This window comes from Haemaphysalis longicornis, unplaced genomic scaffold, assembly GCF_048455015.1.
Source record: "Haemaphysalis longicornis isolate Haplotype H1 unplaced genomic scaffold, Haemaphysalis longicornis Haplotype H1 scaffold_3, whole genome shotgun sequence".
NCBI classification, from domain to species: Eukaryota; Metazoa; Arthropoda; class Arachnida; order Ixodida; family Ixodidae; genus Haemaphysalis; species Haemaphysalis longicornis.
Window position 1 is genome coordinate 222,730,123 of NW_027526335.1, and position 15,690 is coordinate 222,745,812.

At 48.4% G+C, this 15,690-nt stretch overlaps 1 protein-coding gene across 1 annotated transcript in view; it reads left to right on the plus strand.

The window, feature by feature from the left end:
- LOC144176002 (ATP-binding cassette sub-family C member 2-like) overlaps positions 1-15,690 on the plus strand; it is a 327,158-nt gene that overhangs the window by 194,326 nt on the left and 117,142 nt on the right. The window contains exons 14-15 of the mRNA XM_077705088.1: positions 7,022-7,198; positions 12,968-13,135. Of these exons, the coding sequence (XP_077561214.1) occupies positions 7,022-7,198; positions 12,968-13,135 (345 nt within the window). The remainder of the gene's footprint in view (positions 1-7,021; positions 7,199-12,967; positions 13,136-15,690) is intronic.

A 15,690-nucleotide genomic window follows, 5' to 3' on the forward strand; every position in this document is an offset into this window, starting at 1 on the left:
ACAACCGCCATAAACCCAGCCATGCAATTTTGTCAAACCTGCCCCTCAGAGGCCCCAGTCAACACGTGCTGAGCTCAAAGCGATTTCCGACGCCTTGACGACTATAGAGCTGATAAGGCCAGGCCAATCACAACCTGTCAACGTTTTTCCTAATTCAATGCCAGCAGTCCGAGAGCTCCGGGAGGTACTTCATCTAGTGCCCATGACCCAAACCATCCACGCGGAGGCTGCGACTCTTCACTTCAGAGTGAAGATTACTTGTGCCCAGAGGACGTCGACCCCTGGACAGCAACAGGCGGAAGCGGCGACTCGTATACCTCCCACGACGCATTCACTGCCCTTATTTCCAATCGACTCAATGTCAAAGTTGGTCCCCGACAAAGACATTCGACGCTCCACATGTGCCCTTATTCCACCGAGTGGATCAATCCTCCCTTGTGGGCTCACCCGCCGCGAGGAGGTGGCGCTACGAAGGATTCGCGTCTGGGCTGCTCTTACACCAGCTGTCACCCACACCTGGGCCCCGGATCGACGGGCTCTGTTTGGCCGGACATGTCCATTTTGAACCACGTCGGCATCGACCGCAGACATACACCATCTTTTGCGGACTTGCCGTGGCCTCCAACGTTCCCGACAGCAAGCACTAAATAGTGTGTCACTCAAGCGAGGCCGGCCGCCCGACTACAGATGCTGGTTCTTTCGGCCGTATCAACGGAGCCTTTTAGACTTTCTGAGTGAAAACCTCCCGTTTTACGTACATTTAGACACACTGACATTTAAACATGCTGCAGAGCAAACTTTCGCAATTGAAAAAAAAAAACTACCCAGTAGATACAGCTAAATGGCAGGCCACAAAATGTTAAACTAAGGGTGAACACTCACGAAACACTGTGCTCATAGTCTCTTCTGAGGCTCAGCAAAGCAGGCCTTTGAAGCCGTAAACCTGAGCCGTTGCACCGGCCCGCGGGCAAAGGCGGGCACACTCCCCGGGCGGTTGGAGCAGAACTTCTGAATAATATTTTTTAACTGCGGCAATGCTCAGCACAGCTATACGCAGCCGGTTCAACGTGGTATATTGTTTTCTAAGGTAATCGCATGTCAGTAGGCCCGTCAGAACTATTGCAGCGCATGCTCTGTAAAGCTCGCTTAGCCGTAGTGAGTATTATCCTGACACGACTTTAATGACAGCACGAACGATTGGTGCAAAGCATCTGGGATGGACATGTATGATGGCCTATTGGTTCAGCACAGATTGCTTTTTTTTTTTCTTCAGGTATTTTTGCCCACCCTTGAGGTTCGTCTTAGCGCTGGTCTCCTCTTTCAAGCAATAAGGTCTATCTATACGCCTCGAGCGCGGCCTGTAGGGGCGCCACTGAAATCCCTCTAGCGGCCCGTTTCGAAAGCAGCCCAGGAGTCGCCGGCCCGCTCCCCACTGTCACCGTTGCTTTCGGGGCCCGTTCACGACGGAGATTTACCGTTTGTAAGCGCTGGAAATACATATTTATGTGGATCAGTCACTCTGTTCGCAAATGTGGTGTGTTTACGAGAGTGTAAATGTGTGTGACGCGATCTTCGTCTGGTACATACGCTCTGTACAAGCGCCAGGTGTGCGTCAGAGGTCGGCGTCGCGAAACAGGGATATGCATATGGAGATAATTGTGATTCCACTGCCCTGAAATTTACTAACGGTGTCTCCGTAAGCATAATTTTCCCAGATGGCCATGCCATGGCTATACACTACGATGTAAATCAGTTTTGTGCGCTTATATAACCTAGTGGAGCGCTCATACCTGACAGCACGCCAGTTATGCTTGCCAATATCATACCTCAGATATTGATCACTACCCTGGAAATAAATTTCCCGAACATTCTACGAATCAAGTACGATGGATAATCCAAAATTATACCCGGGATCAGCGCACGACAAAAAAAATAATGCTGGGGCGTCTTGTCGTGAGCTCAGCGCCCGCAAACATTCATATATGTTACATATATCCTCCGCGAGCAGGCCGGAGAACGGCTTCTACAGTAATGCCCATTTGCGACTAAACGTTTCTTCGAAGCATAGTCATATGACGCAGGGAGCCTGCAGAATCTAGCACAAACGGACCTTATCAGATATCCCACTCTTCTAACGACACCTTCTATGAGTTTTGAACTTGTATACCTCAAAAAATGCGTTCGCCGAGGGATCAGCTGTTAGGTGAAGTCTAAAAACTAGAGTGACGTGAACGAGTAGCTTGTGTGTGCAATTACTAAAACGTTATTTTCTTGATTTCGCTCCGCAATCGTACAAAACATTACGTAAGCGTCCCCCTCCCCCTCCCCATGTCTCGCGAAACAGCAGTGCTGATTGATTGATTGATTGTGGGGTTTAACGCGCCGACGCAACGCAGGCGATGAGGCGCGCCGTAGTGGAGGGCTCCGGATTAATTTTGACCACCTGGGGATCTTTACCGTGCGCCGAAATCTCGTACACACGGGCGTTTTTCCTTTTCGCCTCCATCAGAAAAGCGGCCGCCGCGGCCGGGAATCGAACCCGCGGCCTCGTGCTCAGCAGCGCAACGCCTTAGCTACTGAGCCACCGCGGCGGGTGAAACAGCAGTGCATTTCGCACACTAGTTGCATCTCGTAAGTCCTACCCGGGTTAAGTTTATACGAACGTCTTTAGCATTTCAGAAGCTGCACTGAGTTGTTGTTTTTTTTTTTTTCTGTACGAGCTATTTTGTTTCTTCCGGGCTTGCAGACCATTAATTTTTCAGTGGTTTAAACCACAGAAAAATTCACTTTTCTTGGTTCTTGCTATAAGGCATGAGTGCACATCTTTCACGACGCAGAGCCTTGGAATATACTTAACATTTTCGCGTGGCTTATATTCTTATAAAAGGCACAAGTTATCAGGTATTGGGTAATCGCATCCCCGATATATATATTTTTCTACGACGCATATATTCGTAATGAGGCCGCATTCGTTGTCCGCGCTACAAAACAAAACACACCTCTCATTGTGCCAGTATCAGGTTTAAACGAGGTGACAATAAAATTCACTTGTGCCGGACGCATTCGAAGGTGACAGCGGTGGTATGCTGCTGCCGTCGCCGACGCCCGTAACAGCTGCCGAGAAGGACGCAGAGCCGCGCTCACGGATTGCTATTGTTGGTGTTTGAGAACCATACCAAGACTCAGGGGCTTTTGAAGTGACCTAAGCGTACTGTTTACTTACAGACGTCACAAAAACAGGTTTTTTAGCACTTGGAAGAGCAAAAAGAAGCGAAAGAGAACGAAAACACTGCATGAGCCCCTATGGGCCGCGCAGCGCTAATCCCGTCAACTCCGCGGAGAAGCGGCGGCAGACAGCGCAACGATCGCAAAGCTCAAGGCGTATAGTACTGATAATAAGGACTGGCGTGGATACGATCAATACTTCAACTCTGGCCATTCAAAGTAAATATTAATCACAGGGTTTAAAGGCGCAATAAAAACGCAGACACTAGAAGAGGAAAAACAACCAAGACAAACGGAGCGCCACTTCCAACTAAACTTTATTAAAGAAACAACCAGCATTTAAGTGTTGTACAAACATGACGTCGCCACTGTTCTCGCTTATTAGGAATTCAATCTCTGTTGCTGAAAGGGCAACAGATGGCTTGCTGATGCACTCTTCACCCGCTTTTTCGATTAAGAACGCTTCCATAATTTCCCTTTCAAGCCTATCGCTAGCCCTGCGCAGAAATCTTGTCTGCTCCGACCTTGGTACAAACTTGCATTGCTTACAGTGGTCAGACATGTGCCCTCCAGCTTTGTTTTTTACAGCCCAATTGTTGTTCCGCGCTCGTTCATTAAAATAGCGACCGGTCTGCCCCATGTAAACTTTCGAGCAACTCACTGGGACTTCGCACACAACATTCTTTGTGCAGTCAGTTTACTGCGTCTCATGCTTCTTCGAGCAGAGCGGGGCCTTCTTTGACATTATGGGGAAAATCTTTGACAGCTTGCCAGGCGCATTAAATACAACATTAACACCGTATCTCTGCGCCACCATCTTTATGCCGTGTGACACACGATGCCAGTAAGGAATGACGCGCACCTTCTTTCTGACGATTTTTTGCTGCTCGCCGTCCCTTTTTTTCTTGGTGCTTCACTTCCTGCAAAGTGACTCGCAAACATCACACAAAACAAAGGACGGAAATACTGCTTGTTTTAAACGTTCAATCTGACATTCAAAGCTAGATTGTACTCCGTGGTAACAGGATCTGTTCAGCGCGGCTCTTATGCAAGTCATGGCTAGCGCTCTTTTTATTAATTTTGAGTGTGCGCAGTCAAAGGGAATGAGTTGCTTGTTGGCACGCGGGTGATACTGCCAGCACACGTGGGAGTCCTCGAACGCAAGTTGCAAATCGAAAAAACGCATTTTGTTTTCGACAGGTATCTCCCACCTAAACTTCAGCGCATCAGACGATCCCCTAAACAAGTCAAGGACTTTCCTCACCGTGCCTTCTGCGTCTTCTACTACAACACAATAACAAGAAAATCATCTACATATCTCATAATTGTGTAGTCACTTTCATCCCCCAGCCTGTCGCTTACACGCTGACCGAAGGCACTCAGATACATGTCCGATAAAATGGGAGCAAGCTCAGGCCGGGTACAAATGCCGCTGCGCTGCACAATAAAACGTTCATCAAACTGAATCACCGTTGATTGCAGATAAAAATCAAGCAGTTCCAAAAAAATAGCACTGTTCACTCCAGTCTCCCCGTTGAACTTGAGCTACAACCTCGGCGCGTTCAGACGAGTCTTACTGAAACTTGCGCAGATTTAGGCGATCATATCCGCCGAAGCATTCTGTGGAACAAAACAATTTTGTGAAGTACTGGGCACTAACCATGTAAGGTTTTTATATCTAACCTGCGCAAACTGCACAACAATACAACTATATCGAAACTCCCCCGCTTTCTTCAGCCGAATTACGACAATTGCGCTAAATTGACAAACAGAGGCAGGAAGACAGACAATGCGCAACTCACGACTATTTATTTGCATGGAAAGAAGTTGCTTTAAATAGGCTTCTGCATGACATAAAACATGAAAGCAGGTAGTGAAATCGATGACAACACCACAATACTCACACCCCGCCTAGCACTTGCTGTCTAAAAACGAAATTCATTGCTAAAAAGTGATAATGATGGTTCACTGATGCACCCTCGCAATTTTTTTGTAATGAAGTAAGCTTCTGAAAGCTGACGTGCCACAGTGTCACGGCTTCTGTCAATGATAATAGTTTCTTTGAGGCGCAGTGTACGACCACACTCACGACAATGAATGGGCAAGTATGATCCAGTGCCTTTCTTGATTGATAAAGCATGTTCCCTGAGGCGATCATTTATGCAACGTCCACTTTACTCAATATTTACCTTGTCTCATGCGAGCGGTATCTGGTAAACAATGCCAACTTTGCATCCCACGTACTTCATGGCGTGCTTCTTACCGCATGGATTAGGCTTCTTTTTTCCGCTGATACGGCTGCACAACCCCCCTAGCTTGCGTGGTGCAGAAAACATAACGGGTACCCGATATTTCGTAGCGACCCGCTTAAGGTTGTGAGCCACTTTACGGGAATATGGCACAACCTCAGGCCTCGTTTTCTTTTCGGATGTGACCTGAGGTCTGAGTACTCCATTAAAAAAAATCGCGAGGGCTGCGTCAGTGAACCGTTATTATCACTTTTTAGCAATGAATTTCGTTTTTTAACTAACAGCAAGCGGTAGGCGGGCTCTGAGTATTGCGATGTTGTCATCGATTTTACTATTATCTGATTTTATGTTTCAGGTCATGTAGAAGCCTAATTACGGCAACTTCTTTGCCTTGAAATAAATAGTTGTGAGTTGCGCATTGTCTGTATTCCTTCCTCTGTTTGCCAATTTAGCCCAATTGTCGTAATTCATAATGCACCAACTAGCCCAACAGCACAATTTGCAGAAGTTTCTTCAACCGAATTTAACTTGCAAGCACTTGCAAGCCCAACTGAAGCGCCGAAGAGGCAGCCGAATAGCCCCTCCCCCCAACTACTTCCAACACCGGCGGAAGTTATGCTTCTATTAGATGCGACTGCATCTCATTCGCTCGCCATGTCCCTGCATCCGGCGTCGGCGTCGTTGTCGGCGTCCGCCCCTCCCCCATTCTCGTCGCCGCGTGAGCTGCGCTCTCCGCCGATCACCCCCTCTTCTCCTCTCCGATAGCGAACACCTCTCTCGAGGGGCATTAGATTGGATTCGATTGGCTTGGATTGGATTGGATTGAATTTGGATTGGATTGGATTAAAGTGGATTGTGTTGGATTGTGTTGCGTCTTAGCCGCGGCAGACGCACTGGCGCCGGCGCGTCCCCTCACCGTTATGCGCGCTATAAAACGCGGTGCCTGCGCCGCTCCGCTCCATCGTTCCAGCGCCGTTCCTCCGCTGTCCAACGCTGCAACGTGAACTCCCTATGCGTCGCATCTACACAGGGGTTCGCGCGAGGGGAGGTGGGAGTTTTTTTAAACTAAACTCCCTTCTCCTGCCACCCTCGTGATACTGTTTGTTCACTTTACTGCAAAACGGATTGCATTAAGGTGGGGCAGTCGGTGCACGATATGGCGCGAAACAGCGCGAAAACACAGGACTACGGAAATCATTCAATTCACACACACGTACGTCGTACCGGTAACTTCACTGCTTTCGAAAATTGTTTACCGTGTCTGTGTTTTCCCTTGCTGCCTCTCCTGTTATTGGTAACAGTAGATGAAATTAAATGCGCCTGCCAGGAGGTAACGCAAAAAGTTCGGCTACGTCATGCTACCGTGAGTAAAGTGAGTATGGTTATGGTGGTTGGAGTTAATGGCATTGTGCACGGTACATCAGTACTTCCGCTATTTTGTTACGGTAGCGCTTGTGAATTGGTTTTGAACTCTCCGGTATACATGGCAATACAAGAAGTGGGTGGTGGTCTCCTGTTGGTAAAGACTTCACGTTCTTCGTTCCCAGGGCCGCATAGCCTTTGTGCCGCAGCTGCCCAATGTGCACAACATGACGATAAGAGACAACATTCTCTACGGCCAGTACATGGACAACGCCAGATACGAACGCGCCATCCGCTGCTGCCAGCTGATGAATGACATCAACAAGCTGCACTCGGGAGACATGACTGAAGTGGGAGAGAAGGTACGGCGGCGAATGATGAACGCTGGAAAGCGTGACTTATACCTGCATGGCAGTGGCAAGGGCAAACGCTCGAAGGGTCTATCAACGTGCTGGGAATTATTCAAACGAAAATAGTTCAATGTAATCGTTACTGTCTTCAGACTCAGCAAAGTGAGACATGTTCCATAAAACGTGTTGTTGGGCGAGTTGGAACATGATTAGGACCACAAGGTTTAGCGCAGTAAAGACAAGGATAACGGACAGTTTGGACGGGTGCTAACTCGTAATTGGCTTTTAGAGAGAAAAAAGGGCCTACTGAGAGGCAGGTGGAAACCACCGTGATGACTGGCACAACGACAAATAGATTTCTCCTTTAACTCAAAAAGAAAAACGTCAGGCTTCCGGGAAGTGTTTTAATTAACACTCCGAACTATTATAAAAACCGGCCCCTCAAGAATACTCTGGAATATTATAAACCGGAAGGACAAGACACTCTGTACCGGTCCTAAGCAATGCGACCGGAGATAAGTTATCACTGGAAGAAAGTGCCGAAGAAATTATTCCGGATTAGTTTTAGTGCACTTTACGGTGTCGCCGCTGTCATGTCACCATAGGTTGGCAGACTGACCCATGAGTGCACACACAACTCCCACTCATCACTCCTGAGCCAGTAGTGAGTGAGCCTCACCGTCGTTTTGGGCTGGCGAGTGTGAGTGCGAGCGAGTGCGAACCCCACGCGCAGTGACCCACGCTCATGCGAACCCCATGCGCAGCGCCACTCGCGGTGAGCCCGTTCACCACTCGCGAGAACGACAGCAACTCGCGGGCAGCCCCGCTCACCGCTCGCAAGTGCACTCGCAATACTGGCGCCATTTTTGGGGCTTCTTACGTTGAGGGCCACCATTGCACCTGTACTCGCTGTTGGCTATTCGTCACAGGAGCCGCTCGCAGTGGTTCGGCATTGCTTTTAGCTTCAGAAATATTTCATCACTGAGATCCTGCTATGGGGCACCCTAGAATGAATTCTCTGGTTTGATTGATTGATTTATTGATTGATTGATTGTAGGCTTTAACACGCCGACGCAACGCAGGAGGGCTCCGGATTAATTTTGGCCACCTGGGGATCTTTAACGTGCGCCGAAATCTCGTACACACGGCCGTTTTTGCTTTTCGCCTCCATCAAAAAAGCGGCCGCCGTAGCCGGGAATTGAACCCGCGACCTCGTGCTCAGCAGCGCAACGCCTTAGCCACTGAGCCACCGCGGCGGGTTGAATTCTCTGGTTGCGTGTTTATTTAGGAATATGATTTGGATGGCCTTCTGACACCGTAATGCACTAATACTGTTCGGTTTCATGACTCATGGAGGATCCCCTGTACACATTCGCTTGCGAGGGGAGACGATGAGTGGGGAGCGCGAGCGCGAATGAGTGCGAATGGTGACGGCGAGCGGTGAGCCTGAGCGCCAGTGAGTGCAACTTTTCACAGTGAGTGGTGAGCATGAACGCGAAGGGGTGTGTGGTGGTGGGCGCGTAGTGAGCGTGAATTCGAGGCAGTGCGAGTGGTGAGGGCGACCGATGAGTGTGAGTGCGAGTGAGTGCGTGAGGAAAAATATATTTTTCTGTGAGCGTGAGTATGAGTGACTGCATGAGGAAACATATATTTTTTGTCAGCGTGAGTGAGTGGTGCCCAGTTCTGCCGAGGTATGCATGTCCCATTGTCTGATTCAGAACGATGTGTGCCGAGCGGAAATTTACCCGTACGGATATTCGTGAGTACAAACGTACAGGGGGGATTAAAAGAAATACGAAGAACGGTGCGCACAGCCTCCGATTCATGCTGAACCGTCTGGCTGCCAGGTCAGTGTACTGCACGCATGCGCACTTCTTCGAGAGCGTTTGAGAGTGTGGCTTACATTGATGGGAGATGCTAGATCAAGACGCGATGCCGGTCGTTTATTATGACGCGCCTGTTGACGCTGCGTCGCCACTGAGCAAGATGATCCTTGAAGGGCATCGTGCTAGCTGTAATCACCCTGCTGCGCGCTTTGCTCCTGAAAGTAGTAGATAACAGGATGCTCAGTGGCGACAGAACGTAAAAAGACGCCTCAAAATAAGTGGCCGGCGTCGCTTCTTTATCAAGTATTTCCCTTAACAGTACACCACACTCGCAAACGCTCTTAAAGAACTACGCATGCGCGCAGTTCACTGACAGTTCAGCCAGGCGCCGCCGCATGCGTCGGAGGCTGTGTGCTTCGTTGTTCGTATTTCTTTAAATACCCCCTGTCCGTATGTCATTATAATCAGGTAATCATCAACGTCATCAGCGAAATCAAAGCGGGGATATTCTTGTACTCTAAACAAAACTTTTTATGGCGAAGGTGTCCCAAGCTCTAAGTTGCTCCTCAGGATTTTTGTTCGTTTTTCCAGAGGTGTTAACCAGAGTGAGATTCGGTAGACAGAGGAAGTAGCTTTGCTGAGCACAATAGAAGCAGGAATATGGTGTAAAAAAGGGGGCAACCTAACCTCCTAGCCCATATATGCAGAAGGTTCAAATTTTAAATGCAGTGTATACCGACTCGCTTGTTTCACACATGTGATTTAAATAAAGCTATAACCTTTGATGATGTACTGCATAGTCACACTTCATTTGAAAGAGCAAATAGCCCTGTGGCCTTTAAACGCGAACACCGTCATCACGACAGAGGGAATAATAGTCAGTCCTTTCGTCCGTTTTCTTTCCGCCCCACTGAACCTGTTAATTGGAAGAAGGAATGTTCAGCACCCTTTCCACCCCTTTTCGCCATGCGTGCACCACTGTCACATTGCCTTTAAAACAGCTTGGAATTCTGTAATGAACATATAAATGAGGGGTCTGAGGGTCAGGTAAGGGTGACATGTACGTGAGGTTAGGTGTGAGGTGAGGTTGAGGTAAGGTCTATGGTGTTTAGCGCATGCTGAAGTGAGTTCGCTTACTCGAACCTCAACGTGGATGGAAGGAAGGAAGGAAGGAAGGGCATGGATGTTAATCAGGATTCTCCCCGGGTGGCTACCCTACTCAGGGGGGAGGGGATAGGGAAATGAAAAGGAAAGAAAAGACAGCGATGCATCTTAAAGGAGATTGATTGATTGAAAATATCTTTATTCAAAAGAAAAGAACAAAGAGGGAGGAAAGAAGGTGGCTATCCCAATTCCGGGATTCCACTGGCCTCCATCGCCGCTATGGCTCTCTCTACCAGCCATCGCTGGCAGGCAGGGTCATCGCTGCGCAGGGTGGCCTCCCACTGCTCCCTTGACGTATTTGTGAGTAGGTGTACTGTTGGTATGTACTGGCATGCCCACACTGTGTGGTACGCGTCCGCCCTCTCCTGGCAGTGCGGGCAAAAAGGTGAATATAACGTGGGGTACCATCAGTGTAATCTAGCCAGTGTGGGTAATGTGTCTGTCTGCAATCTCCTGAGAATGTGCTCTTCTTCATTACTGAGGCTTTTGTCCGGTGGTGGAAATGTTCTTCTGTTGAGTCTCAATATGCTCAAATATTCGGTGAAGGTAACGCTCACCATGTCTAAGGACGGGGCTTGGTACAAGGGGGCCGGGATAAGAAGACCTCGGGCTGTGGCATCTGGGGCCTCATTCCCCTTGTGACCCGTGTGTCCTGGCGTCCATATGATGAGCACTTTTTCCGGTGGGCGTTTACGAAGAATTTGGTGGGTTATTTTGTAGACATTGCCCTGTATAAAGTTTCTGCAGCCCTCTTGCGAGTCAGTTAAAATTATTGCCCTGGGGTTGTAAGCGATAGCTAGGGCGATGGCTGCTTCTTCCCCCTGGGCGGCGATTTTTGTCTTTAAGGTAGCCGAATTTACAACTCTTCCATCCGGCGTCGTAACTGCTGCTACCATCTGGTCCTTTTGAGGTACGGCGGCGCCCACGTATGAAGTGTTCTGGTTGCTGTCCCATAGTCGCCCCAGGTACTCGGCCCTGGCTCTCCTTCTCTCGGCGTTATATATGGGATGCATATTCCTAGGTATTCGACTGATGGTAATTTTGGCTCTCATGTCTGGAGCAAGATCTTCTAGCAGCTCTGGATTCCCGCCGGGCGTGGTGATACGTAATTGCTCCAATAACCACTTCCCATTGGATGTTTGGTTTAACCGCTTAATTTGGGCTATCTTCTGAGCTTCCCACAGTTCCTCCACCGTGTTATGAACCCCGAGCTCTAGAAGTCTGATGGTAGATGTCGAGTTTGGAGTCCCCAGGGCTGTCTTGTATGCTTTTCTAATTTGAATGTTTAGTTTTTCTACCTCGCCCTTGGTGAGTCGGAGGTACGCCGTCCCGTAGATGATACGCGATACAATAAAAGCTTGTACTAGCCTTGTAGCCTCCCGTTCACCAAGTCCATGGCGTTTATTCCTAATTCTTCTTATCATCCTGAGGACTTGTTCTGTTCCTGCCCCGAGTTTTTTTAGTGTAGCCCCATTTCCCATGCCTTGTGGAATGTGTTGTCCCAGTATTTTGATACAGTTGGGTCGAGGGACCAGCTCGCCATTGATGTGAACTTCAATGTTATCGCTTGATCCTCTTCTGGGGTTCTTCAAGATCAATAGAGCAGACTTCTCCGGAACGCATTGCAGACCCCTGCTTTTAGCATAGGCATCAACTACATCGGCGGCCCTCTGCATGCTCTCCTCCACGTCTGCGTCGCTCCCTGTTCTGCACCATACCGTGATATCGCCTGCATATATCGCGTGACGAATCCCGGGAATGCTGTCCAGTGCAGTGGGGAGGTCTCTCATCGCCAAGTTGAAGAGAAGGGACGAGAGAACCGCTCCTTGCGGAGTACCCCTGGAACCAAGAGTTATCGGCTCCGATTTGATGTTCCCCAGGGATATAGTAGCTCTAGACTTAATGGGAGTGTTTGATAATGTGCTTCACAGCAGTATACTCAAGGGATTAACGGACATTGGATGCGGGCAGAAGACTTACCGGTACATCAGAAGCTTTCTCACAACGCGACAAGCTACTATATTAAAGGAGAAAATGAGAGGAAGAAAATCAGAAAAGACACAAGGCGTGAGCATGGAAACTACAAAGGCAGTACAAAGGACGCACACAATACCAGAAAATGGACAAAACTAAGGCGATACACTGATAAAATTGGCTAGCTAAGGGCATTGCACTGTAGTAATGTCTCTACAATCGTTCAGACAGGCCCGTGTCCTTCAAAAAGCGACGTAAGGCTTTTGTAGCCTTTTTGGCCTGTGACGGACAACGCCTATCACACAAAATAGTCTGGGCTGTAAAGGGGTGGTCGTCGAGTCGGCGAAGTGTGGTAGAGAGCTGTTTCCTCGGCGTTATGAATCGGTCCCAATGGCACAGAAGGTGTTCAATAGTCTCGTCGGTGGCGCACACATCCCACGCAGGGCCATGCCAGTGGTGAAGGCAACACCTAGCCACAGGTGACTAAGTAAGGTGACGTCCGATTGTGGAGGTTGATGTCGAGGTGAGGTCAACAGTGGTGAGGTCATTTCTGCATCCCTGCGCACGAATAGCGTTTGCTAAGAAACAGAGGAAGGTTTTCCACTGGACATGGTAGAATTTGGCATGGCGCCACGAGACCATGTAGCCCCGTAAGCTCCATTAAACCGAAAAGACGTCACTCGGGAGTGCACAAAATGGTTGCGGTAAAACAAAAGTGCGCTCGAAAATGACGGCGTGGTCAAGAACGGTCAGGTTTGTCATCGCGCTGCACTTACGGGCTCTGCATGCCCCAATGTGCTTTTTTTCGCAAACCCAGGGCACGAACCTGAGCGGCGGCCAGAAGCAGCGCATCTCCTTGGCTCGAGCCGTGTACAGCGAGAGCGACGTGTACCTGTTGGACGACCCGCTCAGCGCTCTCGATCCCGTCGTTGGCAGCCTTGTTTTCAGGGACGTCATCGGCAAGGAGGGCCTTCTTAAAAACAAGGTGCTGTTTGCCACTGCATTCTCTGTAAGCCTAGTTTTTGAAACAAATGTGATTGTGGTGTTTGAAACCAGGCACGAAGTCTTTAGTGAGCTAACGAAATAGCCTCAGCCGTCTTCGTTGACACTTGAGCTCATAAAATACGGTGTGCGGCACCGCAGGGTGTGCTCAAGCATCGGAGCTGCAGCGGTGTTTCCCTTCAAAAGGACCGTGAAGACAAAATACAACAATGTTCAGTTAGAAGGAACTAACCTTTCGTAAATCACCCAGCATCATTTCAGTCACAAAAGCCGTTGAAAAAATTGTAAAAACGCTTGATACTGAAAAACGTTCCGATTTCGCGGTTCAGTGGTTTGAAGGGGCACTAAAGGGTAGAAAAAATATTTGTTCTACCTGTAGAAAACAGAGCCGTTCCTGCAAATATACGACACAGGACAACAGCAGTTGCTTCTTAACAAGGACAGTGCCAAAACAGGTATCGCACCTGTATTCACTTTCCCGCACCACCATGTGTGACTTCACGAGTCGTGAATGTTGAAACGCGGGAATGGGGCAGCTTACCCAGGTGCATTTCTGAAACACTTGTGAGTAAAAAACTATCCGTAAAAAATCGCATGTGAAACCTAAAAACAAAAGTCCATACCATGACATTAATCCAATACATTTTTGTCTGTTTCTTTCTCTGCACACGAGAAGTTCGGCAAAGTCATCTAATAAACAGCCTGTATGCTATGCTTTAGAAGAACAGCTACGACCCCACCCCTAGACTTGGAGACAACCTTCTGTGGCAATCCAGTCAAGGCTGCAGAGCCGAATCACGCAGTTTCTCAGCGCAGCTGGAAGTAGTTCAACAAAAATAATTGGCTGGGTTCAACCCAATAAATTACCAGATTATGCGAAATAGAGCTATATATTTTTTTTAATTTTCGGACTTTTTTGGTTGCGGCCTTCGCCAATGACGTCGCATAGAACCTCTTTCGAAACAAAAAAACATGGCGTCCTCGTGAACGGCCTTCGATAGCTCGCCGCTTAACCGTCCGCATATGAGTTGAAGGAACCTTGAGAAACAGAAGCTTTCCAAACAAACGAAGCAAGTGGTTTGCAATGTGCGCGACCAAGTGAGGCTGATGCAACCGGGACTCTCCACCGTTTCCGAAATTCGGACGCGTGGTGTATATATGCGCCAACCGGTAGGTACGTCTGAATTCTCAAAGTATTTAAAAGATCAAAGGATAAACAAAAAAGAGTGGTATAAAAACTGCAACAGATATTTTTATTAGTACTCCAAAATGCATGACTAGCACAAGCCGAAATAATGATGATGATGGTTGGATGTTTATAGCGCAAGGCCAACTGGGGCAAAGAGCGCCAAAACAATGGTCATATATGAGGGGTGAAACCTTAAACACTAAGTAAAGTCAGCAAACACAAAAGTAAAATCACAAAACGACAATGGGCATGGCTGGTGTATAGGGCCAGATTTCATTATGCGTGATAGGAAATGAGGTTTAAAAACTTGACGTCTGACAAATACTCAAACACACGTTTCACGGAAACAATGGCATCGTCACCTAGGAAAAACGTTGGATGTAGGGGAATATGTTGTCTGTAGAGTTCTCTGAAGTGTTTGTGTCGAGTTGTGTGAAGTGCCGTGCATGTGATTAGTATGTGCACTACGGATAGGGCCTCACCGCACCTGCTGCACTGGGGTCTAGAAGATCCCGTCAGCAGATACGAGTGCGCTGCATGGGTGTGCCCTATCCGCAGCCTACCCAAGGCGACTTCTGTGGGTCTGTTGCGTGTGTCAGTGGTGTATGGTCCCAAGCGTGGTTTTATAACCTGTAACGTGTTATCTGTCTGTTCACTCCAGTGTGTTTGCCATGTTCTACGCAAGTGTTGTCTTATGTGTGGCTTGAGGTCTGTATATGGTACGGTTGTTATGTCTACAGTGCTCCTGAGTGCAGCAGCAGCGGCCCTCTCGTCTGCCAACTCGTTCCCAGCGATCCCAACGTGTCCTGGGACCCAGCAGCGGAACAGCTGATGCTTCTGCGCACACACAGACATGATAGTGTTAAATACAAGATTAACTATGTGGTTTTTGGGGGGTGTATGCGATGACAGTGCGCGAATAACACTCAAGGAATCTTTGTAGATGATAGACTTCGGAATTTTATTTTCAAGTATGTGCCGTACAATCAATAAAATTCCATATACTTCTGCTGAAAAAATTGTTGTGTGGACGCTCATGGTTCTGGCTGCACTGAATTTCGGACCATGAGCAGCGCAGGAGACCATAGTGGAGGTTTTAGACGCGTCACTGTAAAATACTGCAAGTGGGTATTTAAACTGCAGAGACAGAAAAGTGCTGCAGTATTGCAGCTCGCGGTACCCGATTTTTGTCAAGTTTCATAAAAGAAAGGTCGGAGGACACAGGACGAACTTTCCAAGGAGGTAAAATGTCTGAAAAGGATGATCTGTACACATCTAAAAACGAAGCGCTCAGATCCGAGGCTCGCTCTCTCACTCTAAGTGAAAAGGGCATAGGAACGGATGGGGGA